At 36.9% G+C, this 18,187-nt stretch overlaps 1 protein-coding gene across 9 annotated transcripts in view; it reads right to left on the bottom strand.

Annotated features, from left to right (window-relative positions):
• Window positions 1-18,187, bottom strand: part of DOP1A (DOP1 leucine zipper like protein A) — a 108,269-nt gene that overhangs the window by 25,067 nt on the left and 65,015 nt on the right. For 7 of the 9 annotated variants that reach the window (XM_073893559.1, XM_073893561.1, XM_073893560.1 and 4 more), the window contains exons 12-20: window positions 16,120-16,234; window positions 15,719-15,748; window positions 15,169-15,402; window positions 10,122-10,749; window positions 9,198-9,472; window positions 7,767-7,919; window positions 5,817-5,917; window positions 3,962-4,221; window positions 339-2,328 (exon numbers count right to left, since the gene is read on the bottom strand). In XM_073893559.1, the coding sequence (XP_073749660.1) occupies window positions 339-2,328; window positions 3,962-4,221; window positions 5,817-5,917; window positions 7,767-7,919; window positions 9,198-9,472; window positions 10,122-10,749; window positions 15,169-15,402; window positions 15,719-15,748; window positions 16,120-16,234 (3,786 nt within the window). The remainder of the gene's footprint in view (window positions 1-338; window positions 2,329-3,961; window positions 4,222-5,816; window positions 5,918-7,766; window positions 7,920-9,197; window positions 9,473-10,121; window positions 10,750-15,168; window positions 15,403-15,718; window positions 15,749-16,119; window positions 16,235-18,187) is intronic. The other 2 variants (XM_025861860.2, XM_025861878.2) reach the window with 1 other exon arrangement.

Genomic DNA, 18,187 nt, shown 5'->3' with positions numbered 1-18,187 from the left:
ATTAATTTTAGTGTGACATTAATTTCCACTTAGGTAACTTATCAGATAAATCTAGGGAAACCCTTTGTTGGGCTTTGCATTACTTTCGCCAGCTCAGTCAAGAAGAACATCAAAATTAATTACAATCCTTAGAATAAAAAAAGGCCTGTTTACTCCTACCATTCTTGCATTCTTTTATCGACACTCTTTCTCAAGCTGAATTTCGTTGTGAAAATAATATACTATCTGTAATGTACTGATAACCACTAATTTATTTACTCAAATGGTAAGTGACTTTGTGGACAATTCCGTGTCAACATGTGAAAGATGTCAATGATAAAGTTAAAAATCAACCTTACCTACTATCAGATAATCCTGTTTCGTATTTGTACTGCTGGATTAGATTATCTAAATTTCGGCAAAGCTGCAGCGTCACAGAAACAACCACCCTCTGTAGCACTTTTCCCATGTAAGGCAGAGTAGACGTGATTAAAGCAATCCACTGCGGGTGCATCTTACAAGCACAATGTTGATGCAAAGCTCGTATCACTGCACAAAGGAACATGCCTTGACATGTGATTGGCTGAGCGTGCAGATACTGAAGAGAAGTCATGGGCTGGTGGGGATTGATGTGTTCCAGGTCCGAGACGACAAAATCAAAACCCGTTTCGCTCTCTTCGGGGATAGTCATTACCCGGTGTTCTAGAACAATGAGCCTCTGAAGCACTTTAAGAAGTTGTGACTGGAGTGTGCTGCCACTGTCAAATTCATCCTCCGAGAAATTGATAAGGCTGTCTTCTGAGAAACCCTCTTCGACGGCGACCACGTTCTTGCCTGTCACCTTCTCACCATGCCATTTCTGTGCGCTGAAGATAGAGGACAGCAAGCAGTGAAGAATCACCTTCTGAACTTTGCACTTAGATAACATATCAGAGATAAAACTCGGGAAACCCTTTGCTGAGCTTTCTATTACTTTTGCCAGCTCAGTAAAGAGAAGCGTCAAAATTTCGATGCTCAGCATCTGCATGTTTCGATTGCCTATTAAGTCCTGTGCAGTGACCTTGACGTGAGTTGGGTAGTGGCTACGCATGTAATACAAGCAGAGGGAAATAAGGATTTCTATGTACATAGAACTCCGGAAGTTATGATTTGAGTCCACTGGAATGTGACTGTAAAAGTCTTTGCCCATAACAGAAATCCGGTGTCTGGCCAAGAGATTCTGAAGCAGAGACAACTGAGGGGTGTATGCATTATTTACACTAGTGGTTGAAATGGCATTTACAAAAGTAATAGGGTTAGTTTTTAAGATGGCTTTGATGGCAGAAAAAGCATAGAGAGTCCTCGACGAATCATACAACTGGAGATACAGAAGCACATGCTGATAGAGCGGATGGATGTTGAAATTGGGAGATTTCCGTGATCCGGGAGAACCCATTTCACTTTCAATTTCAGAAATTTCTCCCTCTCCACAGCTGTACCAGTTCTCTAAATCCAGGCCATCGCTGAAGAACACACTGTTTTGTTTGAGTTTTTCATTTGAAGTTTTTTTCTTGTCATCATCCTTTTTTCTGGCAAGTTTTACTTTAGGTTTTGCTCCTGGTTGTTTACCAGACTCCTTAACGATGGTTTCTTTCTCAGAGACTTTTTCTGATAATTTTTCTTTGAAGCTGAACTGAATGCTACTGTGACTCCTCTGTCTAGATTTGGTTTCTACGGAGGCAACATTAGAGTCCTGGAAAGTCTGTGTGGTTCCTGAAATACAAGGTGAGGAACTATTTCTGGAGATTCCATTTGCCACGCACTCATGGCCTCCCTCCGCAGACACAGACAGAAAGCGGGAACTGTCATTACTCAGCACAGCACTCTGGCTCTGCGGAGCGGACTGATCGTCAGTTTGGAGCATCTCCTCGCCTGGGCCTACATCCCTGTACTTTGGGGGCATAGCTTCAATTTCTAACTGAGAGGTAACTGATGCAGATTCTGCTTCGAGGCCACTTACAACTTTACAGATCAGGTCAAACACTACCTGCTGAACATCATCATCCGGGGAGCTCGCATTTGGCATTTGGGAATCTTCTTGGACATTCACATTTTCAGGATCGACTTCGTAACTCAAATTGTCCCCAGCAGAGGACTGTGAACATCCAGAGTCAGAACTCTGAAGTACTTCTATCTGTTGGTCTGGAAGATCAAAATCAGATACAACCATTGGAATTGTCTCACTGCTGGTACTTAGAAGGGAAAGTCTGTCGCTCAATGGATTAACAGTGAGACTAAAATTCTCTATTTCATCCATGGTAAGCGGCTTTTCACCATTCCCTTTAGATGCAATGAGTTGTACTTGGCTTACTGGCATATGAGGAAAATAGCAAAGAAGGAAAAATAGAAGACATATTAAAATAATTGAAATGGTAGACTGAACTCAAGATTTTTAATCATTAGCTTCATCACCAACTTATACTTTCCTAAAATTACATTTTAATTTATTACTATTTTAGACCCTTTAAGTTAGAAAATTATGTAGATGACTATTAACTAGAATTTAGCAAGACAATTCAACAAGAGAAAGCCTATTAATTCAATTGAATTGAACAGAAAAACACATTTAAAACAGATACAATATAAAAATTTGCCCTTATCCCCAAATAAGGTATCTTTTTTATGGCAGTTCAAAATTTTAGTTTTTTTCCTCCTTGTGTGATACTTCCCTTTAGCTATGTTATTTCTAAGAATTCAAGTAGTTTGGGAGTAGGTATATATATATATATATATGTAGTTCCTTGATTTCAATAAAATTCAACATTTATGAATTATCTAGTATGAGTAAGGCCCTGAACCTAGAGACAATGGCGGTGAGAGAAGGAAAAGACATCATTGCTCTCTACAGAGTTTGAACTCAGTAGGGGATCACAAACACATTCATCCATTTCTATACTTTTTGAGGGGCATACTAGGCTGACGGCATTCTTTTTAGAAAGAGCAGAAGGCTTAGTTCCATATGAATAGTACCAAGCAAATGTTATAAAACTCAGGGAAAGCATGGTGACCCTACAGCTAAGGAGACTGATCTCAAGGTGAGAATTCAGCAGACAGGCAGGAACTGCAGCAAGTAAAATGCTAACACAAAGAAGTTGGGGTGATAAGCAGGGTAGGGCATGCTCTGAGAAGACTCAGGGGAAGCAGTGGAAAGGAAGGCAGAGAAAGGAAAGAAGTCTCTGTAGAGACACACTAAAGATGAAGTAGGAGCACACCAGCTCGGTCACAGCTTCATCACTCAGCAGCCATGGGACTGTGAGAAAGCCACAGCCCGCTCCGCAGCAGCTCCCTGCTCAGGGTTATTTGTGAAGGTACAAATGAGATATGTGAGCATCTTTTGTCTCTGAAGTGTAATAAACTTATCTAATCTATGGAGCCATTATCACTGTATTACAGATGGCATCACTTGACAGTTTGTAAAGTGTGGACTTCAAGTAATAATAGTGAATATTTAACAAACACTTAGGATATGCCAGTCTGCACTAAACATGTCACAAACAGGACGACATCTGATGTTCACAGTGAAGCCTGGAAAGGTGGGTGCTACGATCCCCATTTCACAGAGGAAGAAAATGACTCATGAAAGCTAAGTGTGCACTACAAGCTTATTACACATTCCCAGTGAAGTAGCTCCACAGCCTTGCAGGACCAAAACTGCTAATTACACTCTACAGGCATTTTCATCAAAATTGAAGACTGTCTTTGCCCAGACCTGTGTTGACTCCTCCCTTGAAAGAGTCAACTGATAAGAGAGATCCCAAGTCCTCTAAGGTGCTCACTGATGAAGGATATTCTGACACATCCCACATGAGCACCACCAGGGCACGCGGCGGGGGAAGCCCATGGAGAACACCTCACTGTCGCCAATCACCGCTGTGTTCACCTCTCACTTTATTTTCATAATTTAATTGTAAATAAAGCTGTTCTACTTCCATGTGATATTCACCACTGCTGCAGGCAAAATTCTGCATGAAATGCTTGTCACTCTCTTCTCCAGGGTAATAGGGAGCCTTATTCCAATAGCGTTCTGCTTGTACACGCTGCACTGACACCCTCTGAGTTTTAGGATGAAGCAGGAGCAATAGCAATGGTTCCAAAACTCTTGCAATATCATGTCTTTGTAGCACTTGGTTCAGCCAGGCTTGTCCCACTGAGCTGGTAGAACCATCGAGGCTGTTAAGGCTATCTAACATGATGAACAGCGACCTACAATAAACACCGATAATTAAAAAAAAAAAGAAAACACCTACTTGAATTGTAACACTATAGTTTTTCTTAAATCAATATTATTATCAGTGTTATTATTTTGAATTAACTTTTTAAAAAGTAGTCATACTTAAGGATAACTGTTGACCACAGTATTTTAATAATCTGAATCCCTACAGTCTCAGTAGATAAGAGAAAGGAGAAAATTGTCTTTCCCCTCTTATATACTTGTGTTTTTTTTTTTTAATTTCACAAGCATACATTACTTTTATAAAATAGAAAAAAAAAAAACCTTAGTCTTGTTTCAGCAACATATTCCTTTTCAAGTCACCAAATATTGAACTCCCTGCAAGTCAGCACTGCTCCCATGTTCTTCTGCACCTAATCTCTTTACACGTCAAACTTACGAGCTTAATTCAAGGAAAGACCTGTGAGAGGTATGGAGGTGTGGTTTGGAATCAGAAAACCCAAGATTCAAATGTAGGTTATCCACACAACCTCATGTGTGGTTTTGAGTAAGCCACTTAATTTCTCTGGTCCTTCAGTGCCTCATCTGTATGATGAGCAAAGGCAAGCGTCAAATGAGAGATAATTATATGTAAAGTACCTAGGTCAAGGACCTATTTCATTGTACTGGTTCAATAGCAGATGATTTAAAAATGGTGATGCTGTTGAAAAAGTAATGTCCAGTAAAGCACACATTGGTCCTGAGCTGGGGCTATAAGCGTAGTCAGATCTGTGGCCTCCTCTAGGAGAGCTGCTGGTGAGACTGCTATTATCCTATGCCAATATCTAAACCACCACGTAACAGCATCTCCTTGGAAGTTGATGCAAATCTCATATTTGGGGGATGGAGTCATCTTAAGTGGTCTAGACAAGTAGCAAAACCACTCTCAGGCAGCTACAGGTTCTCTGAATCCACATGAAGTGGTCAGTATTTTAGCTATAGATCTATTAGGTCCATTTCAGGCAGAAGACTGAAAATAACTGTTGGAGAAACAGTTACATAATCTACTGTTTTCTTCCTTAGATCCATCACTGCCCCCAGAAACATTTTACCTAATGGGTTTAGCATCCACTGATACTCCTTGCCCGAATCAATTACTTCATTAGGGATTGCAAGAGGGTGTTTGCGAATACTATGCCTTTGACATTTATTTGCTGGCATTGTTCGGTAAGGAAGAGCTTTCTTGTATCATCAACTGGGGCTACGTGGTTATCCTGAAAGCGGAACTACTGGTTCCTTCTTCTTGCCCTTTTGGAAACCTGGCCTCTTCCCATAATCTACTGTTTTAATGAAACTTCACGGTGAATAAAGACTCAAAATGCTGTATTCATTGCTGTATCCCCGACACCTAGAATGGTATCTGGCACACAGTAGGGTCTTGATGAATTGTCATCTAGTGAAAGAATGGGGCTCTGGGTGCTTCAATGCCATGCATTTTAATATAGCTTCGATTAAAAAAATAATTTATAAGTTCTCCTTAAAAAATCTGTAAATTCTTATTTTCTACTCCTGCCAAACTAGCCAGAGGATTCAAGAAAAGAGACATTGAGATATCTGACTGTGAATCCGAATATCAAACACAACCAACCTGTCAAAAGAACGTGCAAAAGATGACGACTTATTTATATGGAGATCCCTTGTGAGATGCCAAAGAACTGCAAACTTTGCATGTGCTTCCATCCTTATTTTCTGAGGAAGAATACGGGAGATTAAATTATTTTATTCTCCCTTGAAGATATTAAAGGATTTTAGTAAATCAAAGTAGCAATTTAAGAGGCAGTATTAGGTTCAATATTCATAGTACTCAACACACAACACAATAAACTGTTTTTATGAAAGCAGAAATGTAAAAAAGACTTAAATATATGCAGAAATATTAAACCTGAAGGATCATCTCATGCTACCTCATAAATCATTAGAATTTAGTGTAGACTAGGTAACCCGGTTTCTAGATTACTATATAACAGGGGATGGAAAGAACTAGTAATGCACATGTTATGATGTCTTCAGTATAGGAAGCACTTTCCCTCTTATTTTAATATAAATACTTAGTAGTCAAAATTTATTTTATTACACTATACAATTTACTTTTGCTCTCAGAAATTATATATTAATCTCAAATGAATTTGTCATTACTTATAAAGCTGGTTTATTAGATTCAAAACTTTAAACACCTAAAAAATTATTTCTGTAAGAAAAACACATCACTTTGAGATTATCTTGAAAACATTAAGTGTTATGGTAATAATGGAAAGAACCATGGAAAAATACATTTTTCAGAAAGAGCAGCTTTTGGTGATAACGAACATGAATTAATATAAATCAGGTAGGAAATGTGAAGTTATCAAGATTTTTATAGTCTTCCTCTAGCATCTGTGGAATCCTTCAAGTAGAGGCCTCCCAAAATCAGGGACTGAAACTGTCTAAATTGCTTGTGATCAGTTAGGAGTGCTTTCTTTTTTCCCCTCAGGCCTAATAAATGCTTTTCCTATGAAGGCTGTGTTTGTACATCAACCAATACAAACATGTAAAAAAAAAATAGTATTGTAATTTTTTTCACGGATGTATAATACATTTATTCAGAACTTACGAGTTCTTTAAAATGTTATACAAGTAAACAGGTATATAATTTATCCTAGATTTACACTTAATGTAAACAAATGAAATTAAATGCAAGGCTTTATTAAACATTTTATTCCTAAACAATTTTCAAAGAATGTGCTAAAGTAGAAATAGAATTTTAATAGAATAAACTTTTTATTCCTCTCATTTACTCCTTCATTTGCCACTTCCCTCCTTGCCAAAAGCTTCATTTACTCTACAGAATGCCTTTTTTTAGGGTCCATTAAAACTCACTAGCATTTAGAGTTCTTAAAAATTAGGGTGATGCACCTCTAAAAGCTGTTTGATAAAATCTTGATGTTCCAGAGCAGGCATGGGAAGACCACACTCTTCACTGAACTGCCTGAATAGGTCAACCAGAATGACAATTCTGGCTTCTTCTCAGGAGCACCCAGAACTCTATCACTTTTACTGACTTATGGATTACTTTGTATACATTAGGATACAAAATCCTTATTTTGGATATTTATTATAATGCAAATAATATCTCCACTATTAGCATTCTGTGCCTTATAAATGTAACTTGACACACATATCACTTCATTTCACATGCATTTGTTAATGTATCCATACTTCCATAACCAAGGCCACTGCTTCCTCTTGAAATGATCCAAGAACTTGGACCAGCAACAACTTTAATCATTGCTGCCCACAATTTGTGTCCTGAACCAAGAAATAAACCCAGTATCTGATTGTGGATTACTTGATTTTTCATATTACTGGTGCTTTGGCAAAGAACTTTCTTCCAAAAAGGACAGAGGAAATTTGTTTTAAAGACATGAAGATCACTCTGAAAGAATTTATATAATCTCTAATCAGATACTAGCCACAATAATTTTCCTAGAGTTTCTTTAATTTTCCTTTTGGTATAATGGGAGTGGGGTGGCTGGGGGTGGGACAAGATAAAAAAATTTACCTTATCTTTGTGGGTTAGCTGCTGACTTATAACATCCTCACAGATGCTAGAAGAAGGAACCAAGTTATGTAATTGGTAAAACAGTTCCACACTTTTCTGGTGGTGTTGAGGTGTCCTATCTCCCAGCTGATCCCACAATGTTAATGCTACATGCTATAGAAAAAGATGTAAAAGTGACAGTGTTATGAAACCATAAACTAAACCTTCTTTAACAAGCATTTCCTGTTAGGTACAACAAGCCTCTGAAGGCCAGACTTCGAAGGTCTTCAATAACCATTATGCTACTAGGATGCAATTTAAAAGTGTAGCTTTCCATGTGCTCACTTTTTGGTCATATAGGCAATTAGAACCTCTATGATAGACCTTTAATGATTGACTGATTATTTTCATTTTTTTTAAGGTCCCTCCCTAATGGTATTGTTTTAAACATCAAACATGGAAGCACTTTCTGCAGGGCCCAGAGAAGACCCCATTTCACTATTTTAGTGACCTTTAGTAAATTGTTGCTAGAATACATTATCCTTAAGAGGATACAAACCCCACATTGAATATAGCTTAATATTTATGGTTATATGTTACAAAATGAAATCTAATTCATAGTCTAAATATCCAAATTATTTAAGACACACAAAACAGGTTGTATGTATTTCAGAGTTACATGTGTTAACACAGCACTTGATGATCTACGATAGCATTAATAAAAAATGTAACCATTTTTAGGGTTTACCACTATAATACTGTTACAGAAACCAACTCTCATCTAGCAGGAGAAACGATCCCATGAGGCACAATGAATTGAAATGAGATAAAATTAAGAAAAAAATTTTTTATATATAAAGAATCTACCTAACCATGAAACACTACATCAAAAACTAATGATGTAATATATGGTGATTAACATAATAACAAATTTTTAAAAAATGTAATATAATCCAATATACTTGATGTTCTTTCTATGTAGAGGGTATCTCAAAATAAAAAAACTGCATTTTTTTTCTGAATGGCATCATACACCACAGATGATGATCAGACAATACAGAGTCAGAAAAACTTTTCCTGGGGATTTTGGAGAGCTGAGATTGTACTCTATGAAAACCAGAAGTGTCATAACCACATCACGGGGAAATAAGTTTTACTGTGTAAATGATCTTACCTCATTTTTAGCTGAAACTGTTTCCTCTGTGACTTTAGAGCCCTAACACATGCCTTCCCTAACCTCATCCCCGTCTCCTCTCATCCTTACCTTCTTCCCTCTCACAAAACTGGGGACAAGACTGGCAAAGCAGTACAGATTAAGCTGGTATCTAACTTTTTCTATACAGTATAATGTGAAGAGGTATTCAATGAAGCCTGATTATCATCTTGAAGATCTCTGCTAAGCAAATGAGGTCAAGTACCATCTTAGTAATGTATGTACTTCTTAGAATTTACCTTGAAAAATTCAGTCTTCTCAGCGATGTATCTCAGGTTGCCTGGAGTGAGGGGAGGTCTAATAACCACTGCGACTCTTCCCTGGTTTGGACTTAAGGGTTGGGCAGGCTCCACGCTGTTGATGTTCTCCCCAGTGACCATGGCCACAGACTGAGTCAGCCCCACCAGGTCCATGACCAAAGAAATAGCAACACTCTGCACACTGAAATCACTTGCTTGGCTACAAGCATTCATTAGAGTCTGGAGCCACAGCGGAGGCTGCACGTGCTCCCAGTCTGAAACAAAAAGACGGAAGCCAACAGGGTTCATTACGCTAAACCTTTCATGCAGACTCTAACTTCCAGGTTAATTTAAAAAAACAAAGCACCTCCTACTACCTTTAGGCCTTGATTCGTTAGTAAAACCACGGTTTCTCACCTAGACTGGAGCTTTAAGAAAATAAAGCAGCAACAAGAATTTCATAAACTTTTTTAGTATGTAGTTTTCTTATGCCAAGTCATAAATCTATTTCCCTGTCCTGAAAAATAGTACATTCGTCAACACACATTATGTAGCACTCATAGCACTCACTGCACTATGCGTGTGCGTATATATAAAAATTAAATAATGGTAAACATATATGATGCTAGTCTTAATAAAGGAAACCGATGGATCTAAATGTTACATTACTTTTCTCCAGAGAAAGGAGTTAATGTCCTTTTTAGCTTCTACTCATTTGTAAGCAAACTAAGACATCAAAATCACAACATTTTCTAATATATATCTCCCCATGAATATAGTATTTCATTTAAAAAATCGACAAATTAAATAACACTTTAAAAAATGAACTGGCTAAAAAAAAGTCCCAGTTTTAATATCTGAGTTCTCCTTAAAAAAAGAAGGCATGCCATAAAAAATATTTAAATAAAACCAAGACGACCTTACCACTCTCCGATTTTTCCAAATGTAAGTCTGAGGTATGGTTCCCCTCAGCAATGTAAACTGGGAAACTGGAGCACTCCAGGAAGAGCTGACAGGCAGAAAGGAAGGCAGAAAGGTATTCTTTTGAAGTTTTTTGTTTACTTATGTTTCTCTCTTTTACATCTCCATGCGAATCTCTGTCCCATTTTGGAGTCTCTCCTTGCTCTCGCTCTCGACTGAGATCCCCTGGATGCTCTGTAGCCAAAGCCTGAGAAAAAGTGTTACCCTGAATGACGTAGAGGTTGATAAGTCTGGTGAGAAACTGCTGGACATACTCCAAGCAGCACTGCATTGCAGTTTTTTGGGCTGTCTTCCCACTTCGGGGTGCTGTCCCCTGAGTGACTATGGAAGGGGGCTGGATGATGGTTTCTTCAGATCCCACAGTGGAGGCCGTTTCTGTCTCGGAGGATGTGCTACCGATGGGGATGGCAGCCGTCCCCTGTCCCTCACTCAGATCTCTGTCAATGTCATCACTTCGGTCTGCCTGATACTGTATAAACTCAGTGAATCCACTCTCTGATGATCGACTACTTGGTGGATTTTCTCCATCTTCAAACACTTCAGTAGGATTTTCAAGAGAAATTGATGATACCTGATAGACATTAAAAAGAGCAAAGGCTAAGTGGTTAAGTGTGTATATTAGAAATTAAAAATTAGAAATGGCCATGTTTTGAGAGAAGTCAGTTTGGATTAGATGATTTAAAACTTAATCTACATGTCCGCTGGAATCTTAGAATAGTTTCTATCACTGATTCATATGTCTCTGATAATCAATAGGAAATACTGGTATGGGTCTAATGAATATATTAATATAAACTCATTTGCTAATTATTTATCATTCACTACCTGCATAGCCTAAGGCTAGGTTCTTGAGGGCAAAATATGTGTATGCACAAATCTCTAGGATCCATATCCTTGTTTTCAAATGACGGACAATTTATTCAGTCTACTTCATGAAATCACTTTCCTAATGTCTAAACAACGCAAAGAATGAGAAATTTTAAAAAACAGAAATAAATTCTAATAGGTCATCTATTCAGAACCCACGTGTGAAATTTCTGTATGAAATGTGTAAAGTACCATTTAAAATATGTGCCATTAATCTTACATTCTTTCAACAAACAGTTATTGAACCCACATTATGTGCCAGACACTGTATTAGGTACTAGGAATAAAAGGAATAGTTTGTAATCTGAAAGAGAAGATAGGAAGACAATTAAAATATCAACGAAAGATGGACCAGCTGCTGGAGTAGAGCTGGAATGCATTAACCATCCCCTTCCTACAAAGACAGGAGGAGTACAACTGCCAAGCATATTTTCTGGCTTAGTTTAAGGAAACAAAAGTTGTACATATCATAAATTGCTTAGGGACTGTGCCAGAGCATAAGTTGAATTTGAATATGAGTACCTTTTAGTAACTAAAAAGTGATCTTAGTGAAGATTATTGAAGATACAAAAAATGTTCTGCGGTTACGAAGCTGGGCCTTGCCCAGTGTTCCTTGCTTCAGAGAATGACACCACCATTCATCAAATCAGAAGACAGAAACCTAGGGGTGATTCTTGGGATCTTCTCCACCCTTCCTTCCCACTTCCCCTACATCCACTTCAGAACAGCATTGAAGGGTACTGGCCATGAGTCAGCTAAGGTTCTGCCACTTACTAGCTTGGCAAGTTATTTAACCTAAACCTCTGTCTCCTGATACATATAACTGAGATAACACTAGTTCCTACATTTTACAGTTGCTGTGAGGATTAAGTAAGACAGTACATCTAAAGCACATGGCCTAATGCCTGCCAGTTAGTAAGCACTCAATAAATGTTAGTGATCACTCATCACCCTTACCAATCCGTTACTAGGGTTACTGATTGTTTTCTCTTAAATGTAAGGCTAATCCATTTATTTCTGTCTTTAGGCCCCCCTCTTGTTAGCATGTTACCACCTCTCACCTGCACTACTGCAGGTCTCTCCACATCCACAGTTTGAGATCCATGCTGCACACTGCAAAGTAACTTATCTATTACAGAAATCATGTTATGTCACTTGCGTTTTAACCTTTCAGTGTCTTCCCAATGCTTCCAAAATAAAGAATAAAAGCCCTGGTATAGTGAAAAGGCTCTGTATGACCTGGACCCTGCCTATCTCAAGACTGCATCTCTCCCTCACTGCGTGCACAGCATTCCTTTCTGCCAAAGAGCCTTTCGGAATGCTTCTTCCTTTCTCAAGTGCTCTCTTCTTTCTACCTCATCCCACCCCCATTTCTCTAGGGCTTCACTCAAACAATCCTTCCTTAAGAAAGCCTTCCTTACACCCACAATCTAGGTCAGATCACCGCATTTTCCATATTCCTACCACTCTATGTTTTCCTTCATGTGTTTATCACAACTATAATTAAATGTGCAATTAGTTGTTTAATGTATGTCTTCCAACTAGCAAAAACGGGTCAGGAAGGCAGGGATTGTGCCTACTTCACCACTGAATACACAGAGTGGGTACTGGATAAAGAAAGGCTGTTTTCACTGTTTCAAAGGTAAGCACACTGAGGGCTCAGGGAAGTTAAAAACAAAACTTGCCCAACGTTACATAGCAAATAAAGTTAGTAGTTATTAGAAGAGCTTAGCTTAGGTGATTCTAAACTTCATGATATTTTTACAGTAGCCTATCACTGTAGCAGTATAAGAACTATACATATTATAGGGTGCCTGGGTGGCTCAGTTGGTCAAGCGACTGCCTTCAGCTCAGGTCATGATCCTGGAGTCCCTGGATCGAGTCCCGCATTGGGCTCCCTGCTCAGCAGGGAGTCTGCTTCTCCCTCTGACCCTCCCCCCTCTCATGTGCTCTCTCTCAAATAAATAAATAAAATCTTAAAAAAAAAAGAACTTTTCATATTATAATGCCAGTTTAGAGGCATCTATCAGAATTGAACTGTTGACATTTCTACTTCTAAAACCTTGTATTTTAATACCTTTTTGAAAAGAAGTCTCACTTAAATGGTAAAACTGTTATTAGCTTATTATTGTAAAGTTATTTCTGTATTAATCTTTTTTCATATAAGTATCATAAAACAATGGATGTTACATTAATAGAATTCAAGCTAGAAATTCAATTACACTTGTATACATTTATTTGGTCTATATAACTATGTTTCAGATTATTTTATAATAAAATATCTTTCTGAAAAGAGAAAGAAATGACATGTTTTGGACATTCAGGTATAGATACCCAATACACTAATTTTATAACAATGTATTAAGTGTGCATGGAGACAAAATTAGAGTCACAATTTTTTTAAAGAATTATTCCTTCACTTATACTTTTAAAAAAAAGGAGTAAGGAAAATACTCTTGGCTTTCAAATATGATAAATTTTAGACATTTCAGTGAAGACAATACCATTGTGCCGCGGTTAAAAAAAAAAGGAAAGAACATATATGGCCTGAGAATACAGAAGCAAACCAAAGAGAGAGAAAAGCATACTCTCAGGTTAATGCACCATTACGTTAAAAAAAGTATATTATATTGTCCTTCATTTAATATGAATGCATGTTCCCATTTACCTTACCCTGTAACCATTGGTAAGTGCCTCCAGATGTTTTCTACGTAGTAAATATTCACATATTTGAATATGCTATTGGGAGAATGCTGAGGTCCTCCCCCTACTGGAACTAATCTCATTCAAAAAACAACAAAAAAAACAAAGCAGTTAATACCTATTTTAGTCTTATTTCTAAGAAGGTCCTAGAGGCATAAATTAAGGAAACAGCAATACAAAATGAATTCTCCTCCAACAGAATCAGTATATACATCACATATAAATATTAAGCAGGTAGGAAGGAAAATAAGAGACTGATTTTAACTTATGTAGGATAATCCTGGGATATATTTAAATTGATTGTCAGTGACATTCATTTCATATATGAAGAGCAATATATTTAAAAGGTCCAATAAAAGAGTTTTAGGATTAATATTTGATGGGAAAGGTTGTATTAGATTATCCAGATAAAATATTTTGCCTGGCTGGAAACAAAAAAGCAACTGAAAAAAAAGTAAGGGCAACTATACAAGCCCAAACCCAGAATTAAGGTAATGAACCCTAAATGCCAGAAAATTTTAGACCTTTGTTTTAAAATAGAGCCACTGTGCCTAAATTCAACAGAATTATATACATTTTTTTCCATAGGTGCATCACAAGTGTTTTAAGTAAGATACTATGGACAGCCATTACAATTATAATTCTGTTCAACGTCATAAAGCTAGCATTAAGAATCTGGAAGACTGAATAGAGCAAAAAGATTCTAGATTGAGAAGAGCACACCAAAAATTTAGTGTATATATGAAAAGGATGAGTAAAGTTTAGATTATAAACCTGTTGTCCTATATGGTAGCTACTAACCACATGTAACTACTGAGCTGTTCAAATATTCCTGATCTGACAAAGGAACTAAATTTTTTTCAGTTAATTTAAAATTCACAAAATACTTAATTTAGTTACAATAAAACTTTTAAATATGTTTAGAACTTGGATATGTGAATCTAATTTTTCAAATGTACACTTTATAAAATTAAACACAGATCAAGTATTTCCGATAAAAATTTTGCATTTCAGTGCTGTAAGTAAAAAACATACGTTGGAATTTTGAAGACTTAGTACAAAAATGAATGTGAAATAGCTCATTTTAAAAATATTACATCAATTTTATATTGATTATATGTTGAAATGATAATATATTAGCTATATTGGGCTAAATAAAATATAATTAAAATTATTTTCACCTGTTTCTATTTTTTTTAATGTGGCTACCAGAAAGTTAAAAATTACATATGTTGCTTGCATTATATTTCTAGCGGAGGGCTGATATAGACAGTTAAATTGCCAAAAGCCTATAGGATGGTCTACTGCCACAACACTTGAATCTAGAAAAAATTCATTAATATTTAAATGACTACATATAAACTATTCTGCTTTGAAGAAATATAATTGGTCTAATGCCAAAAATAATAGCAAACCTTACCTTTTTGTCTTCCCATTCTTTGACTGAGTTGCTCTGCCCACTTGTAAACTGCAACACACCTCCAGTGTTGGCAGATAAGAGTGGAGGTTGAACCTTGCTAAGGATCTTTGAGCAGAGCCTGAGTGAATCTGTGAGTTCAGACAAGTGCAACGTTTGGAGATGGCTTGTCAGGGCAGAAATCATCCTGAGCAGCAACTGGGGCAAGTGTTCTGTCTGGATTTCAATGTAAGTCTCCTGAAGATGGAAAGTGAAAATGACAGAAGTTTATATAATGTATAACCCCAAAATTCTATTATTTCATTTATTTTTAATGTACATAACAAAAATAATTTTATTCATCTGCAATATTTTATATGTATCATGCTCTTAATTAATATTGTATGGTCATTTTATTACAGACTTAAAAAATTTCTATCCCCAAATTCTCAATTTAAGTACTTCAAGGTATATATTATAAAATAACCCCAGTTTCATCTGCTATATTACAGAAATTATAATATTAAAAAAGTGAACACAATCAGTTAAAGACAAGACAGGCCGAACGTCATACCTGACAGAGCACCCTCATACTTCTAGTAGGCTTCAAAATGAGAAAGCAAAGAATTGAGGAGAGAAAAGGAGAAAAGATTTCCAACAGTCTTCATTTAATAGAAAGAATTATTAGTATAAATGCAGCATTAGACCACTATACACTAAACATTTAAAATTTCAATAACATGCAGCTATGAGGTATATTCCATGTATTATGTAAGACATATATATGTCAGAGGACAGAACACTTGGAAAAATTTATGAAAAAAAAAAAGTTATGCCAAAAGGGAAAAAAATCAATTTAACTTTAAAGATGAAATTTATTTAAAGATGCGGTTTATGTCCAACATGAAATATTTGAACTACTGTTATTACACTTCCTCAATACTTTTTTTTTTTTTTTTACCAAGATGGTCTTACCAAAGAAACTATGTCCAACAAAAAATCCACCAGTAAGCAGAAATTCGTCAGCTGTAACTCAGATGACTCACTACTATCTCCAGGCCCAATCTGAAGTCTGGCATGCAATGTCCTCCTAAAAGGACAAAATTCACTTTATCAAGTATAAGTGATATGAATATTCATTATCATACATACATCACTTTCTTTTTAATGAGTCAACAGTGGGACACACACAATGATGTTCCTGTGAACATTCCCTTTCCCCCAGGACACTTAACTCCAAGTGGAAAATTTCCAAAGCAAGATTCCTAGGTTTGAACTCCCTGGAGCTCCCATCCTGTACTTCCAAGTGTTCTGGGTGGATCTCACTTTTTTGGACTTGCTCCCACTATACATATCATCTCCTAGTTAACATGCATTATGTGCTGCTTGATTTATAAACCTCAGGGCCTTCTTTCAATACCAACTTGTCCTCCTGATTTGCTGTCCCTCTCAACCTCAATCTCACAAATCCAGAATGCACCCATCCTTTATGGTTTGAGATCAAACATTATCTCCTCCAGGAAGCCTCTTCTGATCATTCCTCCAACAAACATTCACTTTAAATCCTGTAAGATTTAAAGTCCCAAGTCCTATTAAGTCCTATAAGACCATATACATTGCCCTACACTCTGAAGACACAAAAAGAATATGACAGAGTCCCTAACCAGCAAAAATATAAGCATATAGACAAATAAATATACCAATGTAGCAGTGTAGGAGTTGATTCTGACGGGAGATTTGAGGGAGTCATGGAAGGCTACTGAAAGGTGGGTTACTTCTCTATAGGACCTCCCAGAGGGGCTGAGCGTGGGGGAAGAATGTTTTAGAAGAAATAGCACAAGTGAAGGCTCAGCAGCAGGAGTGAAGGCTCAGGCAATGTTATGTTCAGGGAATAGTACAGAAGGGTGAAGAAGGGCAGATGAGTGTGTGTAAATGTAGAAATGAAGGTGGAAACCCAGGCCAGGGCTAGGTGGCAAAAAGATATTCATAATTTCCTCAATATTCCTATCACATTTTAATTTATTAAGTATATATAACTTTTTAAAAAAATTTTATTTAAGAGAGAGAGAGAGAACACAGCAGGGGGGAGAAACAGACTCCCCGCTGAGCCTGACCCAACCTGGGGGCGCAATCCCAGGACCCTGGGATCATGATCTGAGCAAAAGGCAGATGCTTAACCGACTGAGCCACCCAGGTGCCCCAAGGTATCTGTAACTTTTAATTTCATACTAGGAATAAGCATGTGCATGTTTTACTTGTTCCCATTATAAGGTCTCTGAAGACTGCGACTGTCTATATTCTTAGGTGCTCATTATCTGTTGAATGAGTAAGCAAACAACTTTCCAAACCATTGTAGGGATTACTGTTTTGTATTTTTTTTCTTTTATTATGTTATGATAATCACCATACATCATTAGTTTTTGATGTAGTGTTCCATGATTCATGTCTGCGTATAACACGCAGCACTGGGTGTTAAACTGTTTTGTATTTTTAAAAGACTTCTAATTCCAAGATCGCACATGCTTACTTTTTGACTACATGCTCCCAAGGCTTGAGAGGTTAATCTGGTTCTGAGAGGATTTGGTCTAGAATCCAGAGATTCCACTCAGGTTCACCAGTATTCCTGGGTTTTCAGTTTTTAAACTTTATGTCCTAAGAGGTAGAGGATACTTATTACTCACCAGTGACAATATGGGTTGGTTCTAGGATTTTAGAAACACAAAAATGACCAAGGAATTTGTTATTAAAAGTGGGAATCATTTTGGTAAAGTGTGCTGAGGCAGCAGCCCCAAAATCTGGTATTTTCTCTACAACGAAGAAAAACCAGATTACTATAGACTGGAGAGGGGAAATTTTTTATCTATGCTGGTAACTAAGTAACTTGTTTTCTAAATTCCTTTTCAATTCTAAGATTATATGACCAATGATTCTATGTTCTAGAGTGACATGACAGAGCCAGATTGTTTATCAAATAATAGTTGTCAGTAGAATATATGTATATCTTCTTTATATATATATAATATATATAAGAACATTTTTTTCA

The sequence above is a fragment of the Callorhinus ursinus genome, unplaced genomic scaffold (genome assembly GCF_003265705.2).
Source record: "Callorhinus ursinus isolate GAN/ISIS: 27379988/994484 unplaced genomic scaffold, GSC_fseal_2.0 scaffold6, whole genome shotgun sequence".
Classification (NCBI taxonomy): Eukaryota; Metazoa; Chordata; class Mammalia; order Carnivora; family Otariidae; genus Callorhinus; species Callorhinus ursinus.
Note: the sequence above shows the minus strand (reverse complement) of the source record. Positions and strands in the feature narration are given on the sequence as shown.